The 22686-nt window shown below is 38.0% G+C and overlaps 1 protein-coding gene across 2 annotated transcripts in view; it reads right to left on the bottom strand.

Annotated features, from left to right (window-relative positions):
* LOC146000089 (uncharacterized) overlaps positions 1-22686 on the bottom strand; it is a 216517-nt gene that overhangs the window by 159700 nt on the left and 34131 nt on the right. Inside the window, exon 4 of one of the 2 annotated variants that reach the window (XM_083137422.1) lies at positions 19349-19577. The exons of the other annotated variant lie outside the window; for it this stretch is intronic. Coding sequence (XP_082993548.1) covers positions 19395-19577 — 183 coding nt within the window. The 3' untranslated portion in view covers positions 19349-19394. Of the gene's footprint in view, positions 1-19348; positions 19578-22686 lie in introns of those variants that run through there. 2 annotated transcript variants of the gene reach the window in all.

Consider the following 22686-nt stretch of genomic DNA (forward strand, 5'->3'; position numbering starts at 1 on the left):
CACATATTTTTAGTTCAATTTTTTTTTTTTTAAATCAAGACAACTTAAATTCTAATTATTATATTTCTGAGATATTAGTCGGATTTTATAAATAGTGAACTTTACTTAGAATAATGTGTAAAACATAGTTATTATGATGCTATTTTTTTAAAAAAATAGAATTAATTAATTATAAATTACAATTTTTCCTACTGAGAGCATACTGCACACTGCATTATTTATTTTAATTATTGTTCTTAGCATTTTTCATTCTTTTACTTGTAGGCCTATATTCTGGTAACGCTTTTGTATAATTTTGTTTCGCAAAGTAGTAGTAATAGTACATTTTTGAAAATGTTCTTCAGACACTAAGACATAACTTAAATATTCTTAAATATATTAAGTAATAATGTATGTCTAGAAAGTAAATGATGACGGCGTTGGAAGCGAAAATTCAAATATGAAAAATTTTAAGACCAAATCTTGTGAGTTGCACATGTCATTCTCACATTTCATTCTTGGAGAGTACATATTACCTTTCGTGGGTGTGATTCAAGGGCGCCCTCCCTTTCTGGAAGGAGATAATGTAATTCGAATAGTGAAATTGTGGAGTAATTTTGTAACAAAAATATTTTCTGTCACTTACAGGTCGTAAGTTACAGCTACTATTATTAATATTATTTTTATTTTTGAAGTAGGATTACATTTCAGATTACAGTCTATTATACACTGATTATCTAATTATAGAAAATAGCTTTTTGTCCTGTATGAATTAATATGTTAAGCAGTGCGGCGATTGGGTTCCAAAACTTGGGGGCCAGGAGAGTTTACTTTCTATTGGTATATAAGGTTTTGTATAGTGCGGAAGCAAAAGTGACAGAAAGTGGGGGCAGCTGCCCCCTCGCCCACCTAATCGCCGCCACTGATATTAAGTATACAATTATGCAATTTATTATATAGTTATACAGAATATAGAAATTACAAATGTATGTAAATTTTAAAAACAACATAGAAGTAATAATAACAATAGCAATAGTAATAATAATAAAGTTTCTATGATTATTAGCTAGTTGCGTAATATATGATTACAGATAAATTCAAGCTTAAATTGCGATCTAAGTATCGTTTTAGTTATAAAAGTGTTCTGTGTTATTATAAGACAGTGAATTTATTGAAACGTAAGTTAAAATCAAATAAACTTGTGATTAAAAGGATAAATTAGGGCTGAGCCGATACGGATAGCGATGTATCGGTATCGGTCGACACAGGTGGGTACCGGTATCGGTAAGTATCGGTTCATATTTTTGCACCGATACTAGCCGATACCATTGTTTTTGAGTCGCTAGAGACGCGGCCAAAACAATTTGTCTTTCTCCATTTCAAAGTTTCGTTCACCTTTTCCAACTTATCTCTGGTTTTGAAAAAAAAAGCAAAAATTGTTGTGCATTTGTTAAATGAACCTGTACTCAAGTTTCCGGGAACAGAAAGTGCGTGACACAAAAATCTGACCGCAGATATGACTCGCGGTCAAGTATCTTGCAAATCAAGCGTAACGTGAAATTATCCCTATAGGAGTTCACTGCTTCTGTTTAGTTCTCTTGGAAGTGTACCAGGCTTTGTTCGTGCAGATGCGGTATCGTGTAACAATAACCTCAAAAAGGTACCGAAAGCCAACAATGCACCTGTTGGTAATCCCCCCACTATCTTTGGTGTTTGCGGACATCCCTCTCTTTAGTGACCTCCCGCAGTCAAAAAGGTCATCGCCCATGAAAGTGGTGGACGTATCTCAGACATAGTACATACCATTTTCCTGAAAATTCAAATACCTGGGTTAATCCAACTTTTCCTTTCCAACTTTAGACTTTTGTTTGTCCCGACTGGGTTTCAGCAGGCATGTTTCGGCACAAGGAACGCGGAAGGGGAATAATTTTCTTTGAACGACAGATGACGGCAGTTAGTTTGTGGAAAGTGTAGTGATGGGTTTGAATTTCCTCTCACGCCAAGCGATAAAACTATGCATTTAATGTTTCTTAGAAATCATTTGCCGGAAATATATCGAAAGTAAAGTCACTTCGGAATATCACTGCACTGAAGTCATTCGCCTGATACAGAAGTAAGAGACTGGTAAGTTTTCATTCTCCCATCATATTTCGTTTACTAATTATTATTCTCTTTGTTAAAGGACAAAGAAGAGACGAGATTGGTTTCATATTATAGCCAATTATTCTTGTGTTCACGGATGATTTAATGTTAGCTTGGGAAGAGTGACACTTTTGTTTTCGAGGAGGTTGAAGAGGCATGATCTCATTTTTCAACATTGGGGGTGGGGACGATGACGACACGATTGCCTTGCTCTTAGCTGCACTGAATATTTCTCTAATATTTGAAACATCTGATCGATTGTCACTTAAGAAAGAAAAATGTAAAATTGAGATGCATCGTTGAAACAGAACATCGTTTGTTGGGTTAATTTATTCATCGCCCTCGTCAGAAATGCATACGTATAAAATGTAATAATAATAATTACACAGACACACACATAATTTATTTATATATATATATATATACAGGGTGCGGCACGTAAAACCAGCCCGCTGTAATCCCGATGTAATTGCTTTGCTAATGAACATGTCAACAGAAGATGGCGTTGCATGAGTTACTAATTCTGTTTCTCACCAACAGGTTGGTCGAGTGAAAGCAGTTGAGAATCAGGCCTTGTTGGGTGAAGCCGTCATAATGCCGTATTTGATTCCTGAGCGTGTTGCAATTGTTGAAGCTTTTGTGCGCACCGGGTCCTTTGTGCAAACAAGGAAGTTGTTTCAGGAGAAATTTCCAGGACGTCCTGTCCCAGTAAAACGCACAATACAGGATTTGATTGGGAAATGGAGGCGTACAGGATCTGTTCCAAATGCTCCCAGGGACAGACGACCATCTGTCTGCACACCTGAATTACGGAGGCAGGTGCAGTACATAATGGCGAGAAGTCCTCGTAAATCAACGAGGAAATTAAGTCAACAGGTTCCAGCTAGTGAGCGAAGTTGTAGACGTGTGTTAAGGGCGCTGAAGTTAAAACCTTACCGGATAAGTGTAGTGCAACAACTGAGGGAGCTTGACCCGGTGAAGAGGGTGGATTTTTGTTCATGGCTATTGACGAATGTTGCCAGTGGTGTTTCGGATCCATTGATGCTCATCATGAGTGACGAGGCGTGGTTTCACCTGTCGGGATACGTAAATTCCCAAAACAATCGCTATTGGTCGTCACAGAATCCACAAGTAATCCACGAGCAGCCATTGCATGACGAAAAGATTGGTGTTTGGTGTGCCATTTCCGCACAACGCGTTATGGACCCATATTTTTTGAAACCACAGTAGACAGTAACGTGTATTTGGGAATTCTGGAAGAGTTTTATGAACAATTGACAGAAGAGGATCGTCAGTTCTGTTACTTTCAGCAAGACGGATCAACAAGCCACACATCAAATGCTTCACTATTCCGTGTGCATGAAATGTTTACTCCAGAGAGGACAATTAGCAAAGGCCTGTGGCCTCCTCGGTTACCCGACTTGTCAACTAGTGACTTTTACTTGTGCGGAATGTTAAAAGGGAAAGTATTCGAAACAAATCCACACACGATTGAAGAACTCAAGACCTCCATCCAGAATGTCATGAACAGCATCACCACTCAAGAATTAACAAAGGTGTACATGAATCGCCTGAAACGTGCTCAGACGTGTGTTGAAGTGGGTGGAGGACACTTTCAGCATCTATTGTGAAGGTGAGAAATCTTAACACACAACATTAAATTTCATTTGGTGTATTGCTTTTGTTTGATTTTGTTTTAATTTCACTTAATCATTCAAATTGTTCATCTAATGATATCTTATGAAGGCCTCCCCGATGGCGCAGTGCTAGCGTCGTCGCCTTGTAATCAAGGGTTCCTGGGTTCGATACTCGGTGGAGGCACATAGTGGTTCGGATCCCACTTTAAACTGTAGGTCCAGTCCCGATTAGCCTTACTGTGCATAAAGTGGACTTTAAACACCAAATAAATCAATCAAATAAATCAAGCAATCTTATGAAGGAACGGGCTGGTTTTAAGTGCCCCACCCTGTATATATATATATATATATAAAACCTTTGTTATTTTAAATTTGGAATTATACAAGTATCGGTATTGGCATCGGTGGGATCGGTGAGAATATCAGCATCGGTATCGGTTCAAAGTGGTATAGGCTCAGCTCTAGTTTTTATATATTGTTAAAGGTTTTTAGAGGATTCTTATGTCATACAGAGGCATTTGCTTTGTTTGATCACGAAAAAATCAATGGTGAACAGGGACGTAGCTAGGTTGATCAGTTTGGCGGGGGCCAAATCTGAAATTTGTCCCTATGTAAATATTAACAGACAGTAAAGGTAAATAACTCTGTGTGTGTAATGTACACACACACACACACGCATATATATATATATATATATATATATATATATATATATATATATATATATATAATATGTACATTACATTGCATTATAATATTGGTACATATATAATTAGTGCATTATACGTAGTAAAACTACTAAGAACAATTTTCAGGAAGCAAATCAATTTATGTAATTACTATTAAACTATTACTTTACAGTTTTCCTTAATGTATTTTACTTTCTGCCTGTCTCAATGACAACCTCTTCTTTTTTAGCGAAACTGTATCCCCTGTGAAAGTGCCAAGATGATTTCGTGACATATGATAAAATATTCTGTACAGGATTTTTCCTATTCATTCTGGAGAATCTCTGGATTATTTTCACCTGTTCGAGCGGCTCCGGTGCCCACCCAGCGTCGTATAAAGTGGGTACATGATTTCGAGTGAATCAGTGATCGGTTAGTTCGTATGAACTTTCCAGACTAATCATTACCAGTGCGTAGTTAGAGATCGGTTAGTTCATTGAACTCTCCAGCCTATCTATTGCCTATTTTTGTGGGAGCAGGTAAAGGTTTATTATCCATTTTGCCTTGACTCATCTCACTCTACAGGTCGCTAGGTGCCGGGGCTTGCCGCGAGTTGATAGCTTCCTGGAGATGAGGCCTTGCTCGAAGAAAAGGTTTATTATCCAAACCTCTGGTGCGTAAAGGCTGCCAGGGACGTGGTGCTGATCACATTACCCCCAACTTCGGCCGTGATCAAGAAAGTATGGAGCCCTAACTCCACACACCCTCTACGCTTTCATGGCATGTTAGGGTGACCAGACGTCCTCTTTTATCCGGACATGTCCTCCTTTTTAGGTGCCTGTCCGGCGTCCGGGCGAATTTTTTAGAAATCGGTAAATGTCCTCTTTTTTTGGAAAGAGCTTAGCATCGACCATAGCACATGTGCTGCATCAAGAATGCTTCCACACATAACGATCTTTATATAACTTGGGACGCGTTAAGTATTCGAGCAATGCTCACTTAGCATCTGGAAGTTGAACACGATCACTCTCCCGACTGAGTCATTAGTGGAGGTGTGCGGGATTAAAAATAGCCGGTACCGAGAGCGGTGAAAAGAATTTCCCATCCCGATCAGAGATGGCAATTTGACTTCGGCCTCGCGAGGCCCGGCCTCCGAGTTGAAGGTCGACCTCCGGCCTCACATGGCCTCAGTCTCCGAACTCCAACTCGGCCGCAGCCTCGCAATGGTCGTGGAGGCAGAGGCTGAGTCTGGGCCTCATGAGGCCCGGCCTCCGGAGGCTGGACATCTCTGGTCCTGATCCCAACTTCGGGGAATGATTTCCAGACTTTGCAGGATCCCGAGCAGTCAGGAACTTTCAAATGGTCATTTTAAAAGTGGTTAATTCTTGATGTTTTCTGCATTGTAAGTGTCTTGACACTTCTCGAAAATTGTAAAAAAAAAAAAAGGTAATAATAAAATAAAAGACAGTAACGTAAAATTCGTGATTTCCACAGCGTCGGAAAATTTTTAACCATTTCCCATCCCGAAAATTTCCCGGCTTGGTCCGGAAATCGCGATTCTCTCCATCCCGACCTGCACACGCCTAGTCATTAGCAGGGTTGCTAAAGGTTCAGGAATTTTAAATAAATTCAATTCCGGTCCCGGAGAGAAAATCAGCACGCATAAATGAGTTCTGGACCGTAAATAACCCTTTTATCTGTAAAGTATTTCAAGCCGGTGGAGCCTTTTTAAATACGGTCCAGGAACCTTTTTCGGGATGGAATTTAAATTCGGTCCAGGAACTTTTTTCCGGAACAATTTAAATGAAGTTCAGGAACCTTTTTTCCCGGATCAATTTAAATGCGATCTAGAACCTTTTTCAGGATCAATTAAAATACCTTTTTTCAATTAAACAATACGCAACATGGTATTAGAATTTATGCGTTCCTGGATCTTTAACAACCCTGGTCATTAGTACGTATTATTCTAAGTCGTTGCTTCGGAATCTGAGACTTCTGAACACATGAAATCTGAGCAGATCATTGCGATTACCCTGGAAAGGCATAAAACAACTTGTACTCTTTCGTAGTTTCTTGATCAGCCAAAAATCCAAATAAATTGCCTTAACATTGACTTGTAAACATCATCATCCCAGCACCAGAACGAACTGATTGGTTTGTTCACTTTGGCCAACTCTTTTCGGTAAATAGTCCTCATAGAATTGATTTTCCTTACTACTGTACGTACTTTTCGCTGAAGCGTCAACCTCTTTGTATTTTTGTAATAAGCTATCATAGGCCTGATTCCACTTGTCCTGGTCACTTTAGTTCTTTGATTTTAGTCGCTACAAACACTGACATTTCTTGTAGAGTTCAATGAACTCCACTAAAAACTCGCGTGAACACTGAGGAAGATTTTTCATAGTTGTACAAAAACGAATTTATCAAGAAAAAAAGATAGCAACATTTTCGAATTCCATTAATAGTGTTTCAGCACTAGGGTAGAAGGGAATTGAGCAACAAGGGAACAAAAGACCGAGAGGAGCGTCTACATGCACAGACTTGTTTGCGCAGATATTTGAGATTTGCACAGACATCTGTGCTTTTGGGCTTAGTCTTTGGTTGACAATTTCCGCATGCTCTAAACAAAGCAAAATGTCTGGTTCCTCTGTTACCTGTGCAATCCAAAGTGGTCTGATCTGTGTGGTCACTTTCGCGTCACTTCGGTGCTTTGTGGCATTCAAGCCTTGCAAACTAACATTTCGGCATTGAAGTTTGCACCACTGACCATGTTTTTGTTGAAAGATTATTTTCAGCATGTAAGATGATCCTCACAGACAAAATTGCGGAGTTTGACTGTGGATAACATGAAAAAAGATTGTTGCCTAACTATACGGCGAAGAGTGGATTTTAATAGCAAATTTCCAATGGTAAGTTCTGCCATCGCCGTAGGGTTAAGCAACAGACATAACGTTATGCAAGGTAGTGCATATTTCAGTATATAGGTATTTCCATTGCCGGTGACTATGCTTAATCAGCATTTTTCAGGAATTTTGAACTATTTAAAGTTTTCCTGAACCTACTTCAGGATATTTAGAGCCTAACTTGAGATTTTTAGTACCTACTTTAGTATTTTTAAAATCTATTTTAGGGTTTTTCGAACATATTTTAGGATTTTAGAGCCTATTTTAGTAACCTAAAAGCACACTTTTTAGAACCTAAAATCCGATTTCTAATTATAGGACATGAAATCAAGTAAAATAAAAACACTTTGTTTCACCTTTTTGCAGATTTTCGTGAGATTAGCACATTTATCCCCTTTTTAGCCCATCTTTGAAGCTTCAACACCTTTTTCTCTCCTTATTTTGTACAGCTATAAAATTGTATTGCAGCACCAATAGTTCCCAAGATAATGTAGCAACACCCGTGAGAGAAAAAAAACTTTAACAAAACCTATTCGGCAAAACCACAGTTCTCTATGCGGTCCGCGCGCATTATATACAGAAGGAGAAGAAAAAGAGAGAATTGAATTAAGGCATTTTATCAGCACCTTTCTGAAAACATTTACAGAAAATCTTTTCTTCCCATTCCCAATCATAATTATGCACTTCAAAATCCTTCCCTTGTAATTTTCATACATATTACAATAATGCGCATACAGTACTTACAATATAATAAATTCCTGCTATGACAAGGTGAAAACTATTTTATATTTTCTTTGAAAATCCAAATATTACACTGTATATGAATGATACAAATCTCGCCATAGAATATTCGACCTCTATGGATTAATTAGACCAAAAGCAATCTATTTGTTTTTGGTGGGTGTTATTACTTTTGATGACAACTGGCTTCTTTCCAAAGGCTTGATGTGTTCTCCCCATTCTTCCGTCGGAATTAATGCCACAAAGCACTCTTTTAAAAAATTTCGACGGGGTATCATCCCAGGACAGCACATGTTTTTAGTCCAAATTGGGTTTCTAATGAAAGAAGAAAAGTTTAATATTCTTTCTGAGATATCAGTCGGTTTTTATAAACAGTAAGTTTTACTTACAAAAAAGTGTAACACATGGTTATTACGATGTATTTTTTTTCAAGTAGGGTGGAATAATTATAAATTACTTATACCACTGAGAACACACTGCACGCTGCATTATTTATGTTAATTATTAATGTTAACATTTTTTCTTCTTTATCTTATAAGCTTATATTCTATTGAATTTTCTGTTTTCCAAAGTAGTAGTAATTGTTCGTTTTGGACGTTAGACGTTCTTCAGACGTAACTTTGATTGATTGATTGATTGATTTGATTTAAGTTACTTCGCTTTTCTGCCACTTTCGGATAATTGTAAAGATCAGGATGAGTGATGAAATTGATGAAGAGATACTTAGAAACACCCATGCTCAGGCTGGGATTCGAACCCGGTACCCCTGGCATTGTACTAAGATATACCGTCAAACGGGGTAACTTCGTGTTTGAGGCTAACTTCGTCATGAGACCGATAGATGTTGGTAGAAGTCACATGCTGGTGGAACAAAGGGAGTGCGAAGCCACGCACGTGCAGTTGTGGAGCAGACATCAAGGAAGGAAGTGTGTTGTGTGCAAGTGCATTGTGCCTTGGCGCTGTTGGCAGCATTTCCTCGTGCACGATGCCAAGGACATATAAAAAGGTAGGTGGTGGTCGGAAATATCAGAACTATACCTCCGGTCAGGTGCAGGAGGCTTTACGACTGATCTGAGAGGGACAAACAGTCGCGGAAGCGTGACGATCTTACCTCTAGATTAGATTAGATTAGATTTATTTTCTTTTTGTGCGAGCCATAGGCTGTACGCACTACATATTTTTGATTTTTCTACACTATTTTGTTACATTTAGTCTTCGTTTAAGCTGTCTCTTACTTTGTTCCCTATATACACATTCTTCCCCTCCCTCGACAGTTCTTCTTCCAGTCTTTCTCCTCACTTCTCTTTTCCTGCACTCTCACCAAAACACGCATACATGTTGCTTTACACACACTTACACTATAAAGATGGCTCGTCTGGAGCATGATCACTCATTTCGCTGACTTCTCTAATAGCTTTCCCCCGCCGTTCTCTTACTTCTCCCAGGTATTTCCCCACTTTCTGCGCCGCTTCCTTTATCTTTATTCTGTCGTCTACCACTTCTGTCACCTCCCTCCCTGTTAAGTTTTTCATCCATTTGTCCCTTAGGTCACGTGTAGAAGGGCAGTTCAGTAGGATATGCTTGTCCGTCTCCTCCCCATCGCACAAAGGACATATCGTTTCCCCTGCTTCGTTTCTCTTTCTTAGTTGTTTCCATCCCCCTAATCTGAACCATGCCAGCGCGCCTCTTTCATTTTTCCCCACAACCTGGATATATTTCGCTTTCCCCCATTCTCTTACTCTTAGCTGTTCCCTGATTGAGGTCTTTGTTTGGCAGTCTGCTATTATTTCTTGTCTGTCTATGTCGAGTAACCTGTCCCTGATTTGATTTTCTGTTGAGATGCCCCCCCTTCCTCCCTCTTCCCATACCCAACCCATTCCGCTATTATATAAGAGATTTTTCACTTCCAGGCCCCAGCTGTAAACGTTATGCTCTCTTGTCTGTATTTCCAAACATTGTCCCCTCAGCGTAGTTTGGCCCTCTTGTGATAATCGCATCCAATATTTAACAACCCTCATCCGTGCTTCTACCGCGTCTCTGTTCAGTCCCAATTCCTTAAGAATCCCACAGTTGGCCGTGCCTCTGCTTACGCCCATTACTCTCTTATAAAATTCTGTTTGTATGCCAATTATTGTGTTGTCCCCCCTTAACCCCCAAAGTTCTATTCCATAGTTTAATGTACCTAACACTATTGATGAATAGAGGTTTTGAATGTCCGGGAAAGGCATTTGAGGTGCCTTATTTATTGTCCTTATGACTTGTTCTATTCCCAATTTTGTTTTAGTTTTTCTTGCCCTTATGTGGTGTGTCCAACTCCCTGTCATGGAGAGCGTTGCCCCCAGGTATGTGAAGTTTTTAACCCGCTCGATTAACTCTCCCCCGTATGTCCATGTCTCTTGTCTGCTAAATATGTAGCCATTTTTGAAAGCAATAATTTTTGTCTTTTTAATGTTTACCTTCATTTCATATTTGATGCACCCCTCATATATGCTATCTATGCCCCTTTGAAGACCCTCTATTGTCTCGGACAAGATGACTATGTCGTCTGCATACATAAGGACTGGTATACTTTGCACTCCTATACATGGGATAGAATCCTGGTCCATGTTAATTTCATGCGCTACCCAATCTATGAACAGTGAAAATAACACTGGTGAAAGGATGCATCCTTGTTTGAGTCCCCTGAGCGAAGGCTGCAGTGCCGAGACTTGGTTTCCTTCGCATCTTACTCCGAATTCTACCCTCGCATATATTGCTTGCAGTGCTCTGATCATGCGCGCGGACATTCCCTTCTCATACAATTTTCCCCACAAAATATCCCTATGAACTTTGTCGAATGCTTTCAAAATCAATGAAACATGCGTATAATTTCCCCCGCTTTTGTTTTATTTTTCTCTGTACGAGAGTTTGTAATATGAATATGTTGTCTAACGTGCTGTACCCTTTCCTGAAGCCCGCTTGTAGTGGTGAAATTTTGTCGAATATTTCTGTCCATTTCTGGATCCTACGGTTTAAGATGTGTGTGTAAATTTTACTCCATATAGGTAATAAAGAAATGCCCCTGAAATTTTTTGCGTCATTTCTGTCCCCTTTCCCTTTATAAATTCTTCATGGGGTAATTTTGACCTGCTAGGAACGTAAGCAGAAATGACGTAACTTCGTCACGAAAATGCTGACGTATTTGCCCTCCTTAATACTTTAATATCTTTGGTATTCCTTCAGTACATTTATAAAGGACAAAGTGTTCCTCGCATATAATTTTCGTGTTGACACTCGCAACGGATTTTGAAGGGCACATTAGAATATGCCAAAATCTGTACGAAGTAACCCCGCTTGACGGTAACTGAAATATTGTTATTATTATTATTATTATTATATGTCCAGAAAGTAAATGCCTGGTTGATGATCGCGTTGGAAGAAAAAAATTAAATATATACAATTTTAAGACCAAATGGTATTAATTGAACATGTCATTCCCACATTAGGAGAGCACCATAGTATTACAACTTTTTGTGTGTTATATCTATTAATGTTTGTCACGAAGATTTTCCTCTAACAGCTGATACTAAAAATAACTTATAGCAGTCATAAAATCAAGAACATTTAAAAACGCTACCGTACAAAGTTGTTGTTGAATTCCTGGTTAAACGATGTGTGTTCAAGTCTCTCCACGAGGAAGTTGTATTCCTTTCTGTTGCTAGTGAAGGCTCCAACATGTGTGTTTTCGAACAAGTTCTAATAAGAAAACTTTTTTTTTTACTTTGAGTATTGAGTAATTACAAAAATGTCAAATAAATCGTTGTATGTGTGAATTTTTTGAATCGATGATTTCACATAATGTAAAAATTTTACATTCCTCATGATAAAAATGAACAACTTGTCAGTATATCTTCCTATATCTACCCGGAGAAAGTAGATCATTATTAAGCTGTATGTACACGAACAAGTCGTTGAATTGAACACTTAAAATCGAGAATTCGAAGTCGTTCAACAGCAAATCTTCAATGGTCTGAACTTGCACATATACAAGATCAAAGAAAAATTATACAAGTTTGCAATTTATCAAAACGTGGCAGTGTGTACGGCACGAACATAAATAATTAGACTAGCGATTAACCGTAACAAAGATAATAATTTCATTTCAAAAGGAAGATGTAGGGCATATTAGAAACTCGATAGAATTGTGATGTTCATGTATTTTCTCGATATTAATAGTCTAAACGTAATCTGAGAGACCAAAAAACATTGTGAACACACAAAATAATTTTATAAAAATCTAATTTCCATAGATATACAGATAGCTATTTTTCATTGTGTTTATCCACAGAGAAATTTCAATTTAAGGTCAATCATGTTTTCGGATGGTTGTTAAATATATTTTATTATCACATTATTCACAGCTGCAGAAATATTCATCATTCTCTTATGCATAATAAATAAATACAGCATGTTCCACCCTTCCTACTTTCCTTTCTCGCAAGTCACAAAGACGTGTTTACACTTTGCATGTTGTTTTGATGCATTCTCTTCACCACAGAATAGAAATAATAATAAATAGCATTATGTACCTCGATGCTTCTTTCCGATAATCAATAAGCAGAAGCATGTGCTCTGATTGGTCGACAGTCAGGCTTGGATGGCGTCATTTAGAACCTTTTCTAATTAGAAATTCTTGACCTAACCTTGCACCCAATGAGAAAAATGATGTTGTCTCTGACGTTATTTCCTTCTAAACGTTCAACTCAACGACTTGTTCGTGATATATTTGATCGTGTACAGTGGAATCCATGAGTATTGCCGTGCAAATTGTACATCACCATGTTCATGCACTTTATTTGACCAATAAGAGCTTCAAGAATTAAAGGAAAACTCAAAACAAGTTGTTGACAACTTCTGCAGCAGCAAGAAAAAAAAAGGCGGCGTGTTAGGGTAGTTGCCCCACCTCCCACTTCTTGCTCCCATATTATGGCCTCTTAATGCAAAACCTTATTTACATTAAAACAAAACCTGTCCTTGCGCCCTCCACCTCCAACCTACAGTTTTGACACCCAATCGCAGATACTGATTTCAATGAATAAATGATGTGTTGCAGTATGGTGTCTTTCCTTTGGCTTCTTTCAGAACATTTTGTCACAGGAAAATCGTCCCTGTAGGTAGAGTTAAAGATTATCCTTAAAAGGTTTATTTGTGTGTGGAGGGAAATAGTGTTTTCCAAGGCTTTTTAGTTCGGCTTCTGTCGACTTTTTTCCTTTGCAAAATTTGGCACTACGTACCTCAAAATTCACAACTGAAACTGCAAGTGAAATACTGTAGGTTAACCGAAGTTGGCAAAAAGCTAAAATATTAGTTTTTTAAAACTTTTTAAAAAAAGAATCATGCATTCAAGAAAGCAGGCTTTTTGCAACTCTGACTGTACAGCCATTCACAGCGTAAATAACAATGCTCGTACTGTTTCATCCTTCGTTCGATTTCGTTGATCACAAGAGTCACGTTCATTGTAGTTATACATGTTTCACACACAGTCGTTGATATTGGAATGATCTGTAGTTGCATGAAGTTCACTCAGCAAAGCATCTATTGAGCTCGTCTTCAAGCTTTTGCATTCATTAAGAACTGAGCAGTTCCTTTCTATTTTAACCTACCGCACAACAAAGTGATTTCTTTGTCACCGTACAACATATGTTCTGTTTCATTTTCTGGTCACTTCTCATGGTTCAAAACAGATGCTTCTTCGAATATCCCATGATCTTCGAATCGGGAATTAATGTTTATCAATAAATTCCTGAACAAAATGCTTCCCAAAATCTGTTTTTCTCATAAATTTCAGTTGTTTCAGTTAGTGGTACACTCATAAATACTTTGTTTTGAGAAAACTAAAATTCTACATCCTTGAACATTCTCCAAGGTGATATTTCATTGAAATAGATTTTATTGGCACAACCAGTTCCTGCCGTGCAGTAATTACCCTAGCACTTGTTTTATGTGGAAGCAATGAAAACTGTTTGAGGAGATCTAAATACAACATGGGAAAGGCAACGTTCTACAACAAATAATTCAGTTCTTTAGCATTCCCTTGCACTTTATCTTTCTTTTCAACTGATTGCAGCACCGAGCTCATAAATTTAAAAGAAATGTACGAGTGCCGGATAACACAGGCCTGCGAAGATTTTGCAGCACGAAATATTTTATTGATATGAACGAAATCAAGTGTCCTGATGTTAGCTATAGTATTAGTTTCGACATATCACGAACATATATTGTGCAATTCACATTTCATTAATAATCGTGATGACGTAGCGGTAATAGTATTAGAAGCACTGCTTTATAACATTAGTAGAATGATATCACCGGTCAACGTGGGTTTGGATGACCCGCAGATGACTATTGTCTCTGAATAAGTTCAGCATGCTGATTCCAAGGATGAAATCCATATTTACCCATCACGTCTAGTTTTTCTATCCAGAAAGAAGCGACATATTTAATTTCACAATAAAATGTGAAGTTCCATAATTTCCCCAATAGATGCCTCTGCATAGATAGTGGTAAAATATTGTATTTGTACAATACAAATCCTCCAATTTTGAACTACATATACACATAGAATAGTAAACATTTAACCTATCTTCTACCTTCACAAGACACATTGGATTGGAAATTGTATAGACTTTGATTAAGTAAGTTTAATTTTTGAAATCCCTCATAAAATTTCCTTCACAAAATGTACAAAGCTCAATGTTATAATATGGCGAGACAACACGAAACATCTATAGCCAAGATCACATCCTGAATTATGAGATGAAAGTGGAGCCATACCGATCTCCAGGAATGCTACAATGCCATAGATGCCAGAGGATAGGGCATTCCCAGAGCCAATGCATGGCTCAACCAAGATGTGTGAAATGCGCAAACAATCATTTCACAGCAGAATGCCAAAAGAAAGACCGAAAACTCCCTGCTAAATGCTGCAATTGTGGAGGAAACCATCCGGCCAACTATAGGGGCTGTAAAATGTTCCAATCAGTACATCAGACGAAACCAAAACCGAAGCCAGATGATGGGAAGGAACAACAGAAACAGCTACCATTCATTCACCTTACCAGAAGAGAAGCCACCTGCGAAAACCACGCCACCGACTACCATGAACTATAGCCAGATACTTCAGACTCCAACTGAAGAACAAGAAGAGACAAATGAAACCCTCAAGTGGCTATTAACAAAACTACAAGACCAGAGAATAAGAACGACCATCAAAAAAGCGAAAGACAAGATACTAAAGGCAAAGAGCGATACAGACAAACTCGTCGCAGTCGTAGAGACAATCATCGAGTTCATAACAGATGCATTCTAAACAGACAACGAAAAACAACTCAGATATAACACGAAATGTCATAACAAAACGGCCCTTTTAGGACCAAAAATAAGATAGGCCCTTTTTAGGACCAAAATTCTATAGGCTCTTGTAAGGACCATAACATTCAGTTCGTAATTGAACTACCAACACAAATCGAACCCCGAGCGACAGTTCCAGAGGTAACAGAAGCCAATTCACCGCACTACGACATTACCACAACTTTAAAACAGATGGGAGTCAAGGAAACGATGCTTCTACATGAAAACTTCAAGAAATTTGAACATTGAACATTGGTGGGTTGATTGATTTTACTGCGTGAGAAAATCCTCACTTGACGTGATGAGAAGAAATTTATGTCATTTCCGTGATCAGCATTCAAAATCACCTATTGATTTGTAAACATCCGCAATTTCCCTTGTTTAAATATATTTTGCTGTGTTCTGTAATAGGCGTAATGGAATGGCGAATATGATAATTTTGATTGTGAAATTGTGAAAAATCCTGACGTGATGAGGAAAACGTCATTTCCGTGATCATCATTGAAAATATTTTCAGAATCACGTATTGGTTTCTAAACAAACGAACTTTTCCCTGTATCAATTTATTTTGTTACGTTTTGTAATAGGCTTAATGGAATGGCGAATACGAGAATCTTGATTGTGAAATTGTGAAAAATCCTCACGTGATGGGGAGAAATGGAAGTCATTTCCGTGATCAGCATTCAAAATACTTACAGAATCACCAATTGGTTTCTAAAGAACCGAAATTTCCCTTCTATAAAATTATTTTGTTGCGTTCTCTATTGTAGCCGGCTCCCGTGGTGGAGTGGCTAGCACAGCGCGCTACGAAGCCAATGGTTTCGGGTTCGAATCCCGGCTAGGACTTGGATGTTTGTGTTTGGCCGAAATAAGTAAAAACGAGATTACAGTAAAAAAAATTGACATGTGTGAAAGTTTTAGAAATGTGTGACGGGAGGATATGACTGAGTAGGGGTATTCCTTAGAAAAAAAGTCGGTAGCACATCGCTACGGCGCCAAGGGTCCCGGGTTGGAATCCTGGCCTGAGCATGGTTGTTTGTGAGTGTCCATTCATCAATTTCATCATATCGTCATTCATCCCAATCTTCGCAAATTAGCTAAAAGTGGCACAAAAAGCGAAGTAAAATGAAGGAATCAATCAATCAAAATAAAACGTTCTGTAATAGGCGTAATCGAATGAAGAATATGAGAATTTTGATTGCCAAATTGTGAAAGTCTTCATGTGATGGGGGAAAATGGATGTCATGTGCGTGATCAACATTCAAAATACTTACAGAACCACCTTTTGGTTTGTAAACAGCCGAAATTTCCCTTTCATAAATCTATTTTGTTGATGCTGAGTATTAATGAAAATTCAATAAGTCAATAAATATTTCATGTCAATATTGTAAAAAATCTTTACGTGATACGGGAAAATGGTATGAAGATTTGAATTCAGAACACCAAAATTAGGTAAGTACACCTATTTACCCTGATGCAGCAAACAAAAATTATATTTCCCAGACCTGTGTAATTATTTATTACTACCTACACAGATTGATAAGATGCCACCCAAAAATGTCATTTCGTTAAATTTCCATCATTGTTGTTACCAATGCTTGACCACTCTCGAACATATTCTTTTGATTTTTGCTGGTTGCGAATGAAAATATAAATGTAGAGCCGGGGATGAAAAGTAGAAGGAGGACAATTTCCTTGCTCCTCCCCTTTCAATTCGAACACTGATTGTTAGTGTACGAAAGAAACCAATTGTCGTACTAGTAAACTTTGAACCTTAATCTATCCAATGATGTGTGGATTAAGTTTCTGTCGTGTATTGTTTGTTGGAAATAACATTTTGAAATCTGCTCCTTATATTTTACTAACCCTGTATAATTTTAGAGATATACACGAACCGACAAAATATTTTATTATTAGCGGCATAGGCTAATTGTTTCTTAAGAACACTAACATAAAATGGGAGATTAACTTGAAGCTGAATTCGTTAACAAAAACGATGCCTTATTAACCAATGTTAAAGTGTAGGAAAAAATTATATAATTCCAACGGTGTAGTGAAATTATGGCACTCTCAAGTAGTTGAGTACATTGATGTGTTGTAATAAAAAAAAAAAGTGTTTAGTGCAAGCCGAAGAGCCTCCACCTTCCCCCTCCCCAAAAAAACCTGCGTCCGCCCGTGCTTGCATTCATTACCCTAAATAATGAGCGATTCTACATAAGCCCCGCGATAAGTTAAGTTTGCAGCAGGTTTTATGTATCAATCCGCGCGAGAACTGAGCTCAGAATCTTCCGTGCCAGTTTTGCCTCAACCGCCGAGCTGTTTACATCGCAGGCACTGAGAAAATCCGCAGTATTGCCAACCGCACAACACATCAAAACCCTCACATGCATGTAAAGCGGATGCATTTTTGCCTCTTTTTGTCTCCTGAACCAAACAGTTTTTAAAGTACTTTCTGCGCATAGATTATGTAATAAATGTGTCATTACTTAATGTAAATCGCGAAATATCTTCGAAACACAAGGGCATGTGTGTATAATTTTGAGCACGCAGAAAAGAAAAACACAAACGTAAATGTAAACGACAGGCCCCTTTTCAATTTAATGACGAGTTATTGCTTTTGGTTTCGAAAGAAATACATCTATGAAAACTTTGTTGCTTCGTTCGCAATCGATCTGTTTCTATAGCACACACACACTGCAAGTTTATATCACCAAAAAAGCATGATTTGTTATTGGTGATATATACAATGGAGTGCACTGTCTGCTACTATTACTCTGGTTTCAATTTATGAATCACTTCACTTGCTGTCCATTTCTTGGTGATAATCACCCTTCCCTTTCTTTGCACGGAACAGTAAACGTGCGTCTTCAACAAAACCTTCAATGCCGCCAGTGGGTGAAACAATAAGCCTCCCCCTCCCCCCTTTCCCGTCGGTTGGTTTCAGCCCTGGCAGTGTTTTGCACTGTGTTATCCTCCCACGCTTTATTCAATGTACGCCTCGCGTTGACGCCCGTTTAATCCAAATAATAAACATGTTTCTTCTCACGGCAAAATATTTTAATACATCGGAAATTCTTTTGTCGTCAGCAACAAACAATCGTTTCCTCCTCCTAAAGTAAAACCGCAAATCATTCAACACCCGAGACAAAATTCGTGTGCACATTGACTGCAAATCACCTCACACCCTGTTATAATTTGGTCTTGCCATGAGGAGGAATATGCATTTAAAACAACTTGCTTGACCGTGAAGAGCTTTTTCCTTCAGATGATGGCCAAAATAACACTCGGACAAAACCACGCCATGAACAGGAGACCTCGATTCAGCCATTCTCACCACTGTATAACACGATTAGTAATGAATTAGGATAAAAAGGTTAAAATAGTGGAATGTGCAACATTGGTATCCCCGATTCCACTGCTCTCTGCAACGTATTCAGTCTCGCTCGACTCGCTCTGGAGTTTCAGTGTCTCTTCAACGCAATAGACATCCCATTTGGCTAACCTGCGGTTCCAAGTTCGTCTGCACAGTGACTGCAAACGATCAAGTCCATACCTGGTAATGGACGTATTATTTTGTCTGTATATTACAAATTAAATTACTGTTTCCTTGCAAGTATGCAGTTGTGTTGCAATAGAACCCATCAAAGTGGAACTATATTCTGCGCGAACGTTTGGATCTACATATGCGAAACCTGATGCATAGTTAACTTGACGCGCAGCTTAGTGTAGCAACATTGAAATAAAGAATAAATTGAAAGAGATAAATAAACTTAACAAGCAAGATATATCTGAAATGAGCGCAAGGATTCAAACAGGCAATACATTTTATAAAGATTTATTTCATACAAAGTACCTGTAGTTCCTTATCTGGATATTTCAAGTAATATAGTAAAAATAATATATTTTAAAATATATTCCATTCCTTGCCGAAACCTTTATCCAGCGTTTGGTTCTAGTACAACTTCTTCCACTCCAATGAATGCCTGCAAGCACCCGATAACTTTGCCTTCTTCGTCGTAGGCTTTCAAATCGATTGTGTGATTCCCTTCATATCGTCTTATTGTGTCCACATAAGAATTTAAATCAATTATGAATTCTTCCTCACGTGTCCTGAGACCCTGCAAAAAAACAGACAAAATTTCAACTTAAGTCACTCAATACAGTTTTTTCTCCTATTTAATATGCACTATGTCAATTTGTAATTGCGTAGGTATGTGTATTTTATTTACCATATTTGTAATATGAGGTCTTCAAAGTAGTTGCCTTCCATGCGCACACATTTTTGATACATCTTTATAAAGACACCCACTAACGTAAGCTGGGGAGGGAGTCTAGAAACCGTTTTTTACGAAGGTCCTGAAAGAAGACACGAGACTGTGAAGTGATACGGGTCCTTGTTTTTGTATTGTGTGGGCTGTTTAGTAGTCTGGCGACTGTGAAGTGATAGGGTGCTAGTTACGTATTGCATTTTTTCTAGTGTATTCAACCGCAAAGTGTATTATGGCTGAGCATTTGTTTTCTACTTCACAGCGTATATTTATTTATGATTAATACTTGTTAACTCAATCCGCACGTGAAGTTGAAAGGCGATTTGAAACAAGATTCCAGGGTGTAAAAGATCCATGAGATTTTTATCTCTGGGTTAAAAAATGCTGCATACAAATCATATCCACACTCCCTGTAAGAACTGAAGTCCAATATTTGCCAATAAATTACCAACATAAATTAACGATAACTGCAGCGAGTTATCGGTAACTTTATCAAGAGATGTCAAAATGAGTGGACAACGAAAGCGGCCAGCAGTTTACAGTGCCTGCGAACGGCCGTGAGCGCCTCGCTTGCTGATATCGCAAACACTGACTCGGTGGTCTACACTTCAACGGATTGCTTTGTATGTGGAGGATTTATGAGATTTTTGTCAACTTAAAACAGAAGTGTATCAGCTCACCCAATTTTTTCAAGATTTGGCGCACCTGTCTTTAAGATATAACATTTTAATTATTAAATTAAATAAGCTCATTTTCAAACTTTTTCTTAATTAAAAGAAATTGTTTGTGTTTCTTAATTGTAAACCTAAATTACATTAACAAGGTGTTCAGATAGAAATACAGGTATCATTAAAACGATGGAGTCTGCTAATTGACGATAGTTTCTTCCCTGAATGTTTGTGTGGTGTAGGCCGGATACTCAAATTCGCATCAAATGGTAGATCTAAAATTTTGATTTTTAAATTAAGATTTAAATATGATGATTAATCTTACCGTCATTGAATATTTAAGAAAATATATTAAAATTATAATAGTCTTATTCGTCAGAAAGGCAGGAGTTGATGACTTGAAAGTGAGAAAATAAAAGTGTTTTAACCATTAACTGGATTTAAACATAGTAACGTACCGCGTTGAGTCCGATAAATCAATTGATTGGAAAAGATCGCTCAAAGATCTATTGATGATGTAGGTGTGGGAACAAGCAAGGGTACTGTTTTGAGTGATGACGTCATAAATTTGAGTGATGACGTAATAAAATGGACGTGGCTTATTTTGTAAGGATTTTGATTGGTGTGACGTCATAAAATGGGTGGGGATTAATTTTGTGTTAATCGCTTTGATTGGTTGTTGGGGAGGAGGAAAAGTATGCGACGGTTTTTCGGTGACTGTTGGTTTTCTGGGAATTGGAGTACGTGTTTCGGTTGTTTGAAGAGAGATGACGTTGATGAGTCATTCTGGGGAGGAGGTAACAGTTTGTCTCGGAATTGACGCGGTTTGAGGAGCGGCCGTTGATGAGTTTAAAATTCCAGGAATTGGGTGTGATGGGTTTCTGTCGCGGGTGATTTGAAAATAGAGTAAAATGTGTAAAGGAATATATATATATTCAAAACCTGTATTAAATATTGAGTCCGAGTAATAAACAGTCTATGCATACAAAGAAATATTATTTTGTTGAACTATACTTACAAAATTCTCTCCGTCCATCGTTGTACAATAACTGGTGTACCGTGAAAGATGTTGAGGAAGAATTCAAAACTTAGCAGGGATGATAAGAACAGTTCTCACTTCCGTGTAGGATGACGGAACGGATGCAACTTTTTTGTATCATTCCTGAGATAACCACAACTTCCTCTTGGAGGCTGCATGAAAGAGATAAGTTGATTCACACAACTTCCGCGTTACACTGTGCCAAGAATATCCAGCACGAAGACAGCCTTCTAAATGAATCTAATGCTAGACTGAACTTATTTCATTGTAAAAACATAAGGGAAACAGAAATTGTTTATAAAATACGAGGGTATAATAGAAAAAGTGGTACCTTCTCGGGGTCGGGTCGATTGATCGAGTGACGGATTGAACCGATATTGCAAATCCGTTTTATGCACTACGGTTAATCGAGACAGAAATATATGAGGGCATGGTAGAAAATGTGGTATTTTCCTGAAGGTCCGATGAAATGACTGATTGAACCGATGTTTCACTTTGTTTTATGCACAGAGACTAATCGGAACAGAAATATATGATGGCATTGTAAAGTTATGGTCTTTTCTTGAGGGTTCGATCGAATAACGGTTTCAACCGTTTGTTTCAAAATCTGTTTTATACACAGGCTAATTGTATCAGAAATATACGGGGACATGGTAGAAAATGTGAAACCTTGAGTTATTTTGACCCTATACCCCTTCCATATACTCTATGAAAAGGTCTTGAAGTACATATTCCGAATCTACAATTGCCTTTACTCTAGCTCAATTAGGGCCGTCTGGAAAGGCATTTAAAATTTTCCGGACAGGTTTCTCAAGTTTGGAAATTTATCTATAACAACTAGCTGACAATAAACATCACCCACGATTACTATGTAATATTATACAATTAATTGTCATCTCAGCTCGTCATGATAATGGGGGCCGCCATCTTGGCCGCCATGTTGGTTTTTGTTATTTTGGTCGTGGACCCCCTTCCATATATTTTATTGAAAGGTCTTGTTGTGAAGATTCCGAATATACGATTACTTTCACTGTTGGTTAATTAGGACCGGGTTTTTGAAAATTTAAAATCGCCATATCTCTGTCCCTAATTGAGATAGGAGAATGATCGTAGCCTGTTGAACTCTGGCTGAAGTTCTCTTTCCACTGAAAGTAGTTCCATCCTCCTACGTCCAGCGATTTCCTAGTTTCTTTATTTCCGGTCGGAGACCCTTGATGTTACATTCAAATGAAAGGTCTTGTTGTGCAGATTC

Source organism: Lepisma saccharinum, chromosome 16, assembly GCF_977018435.1.
Source record: "Lepisma saccharinum chromosome 16, izLepSacc3.1, whole genome shotgun sequence".
NCBI lineage: Eukaryota > Metazoa > Arthropoda > Insecta > Zygentoma > Lepismatidae > Lepisma > Lepisma saccharinum.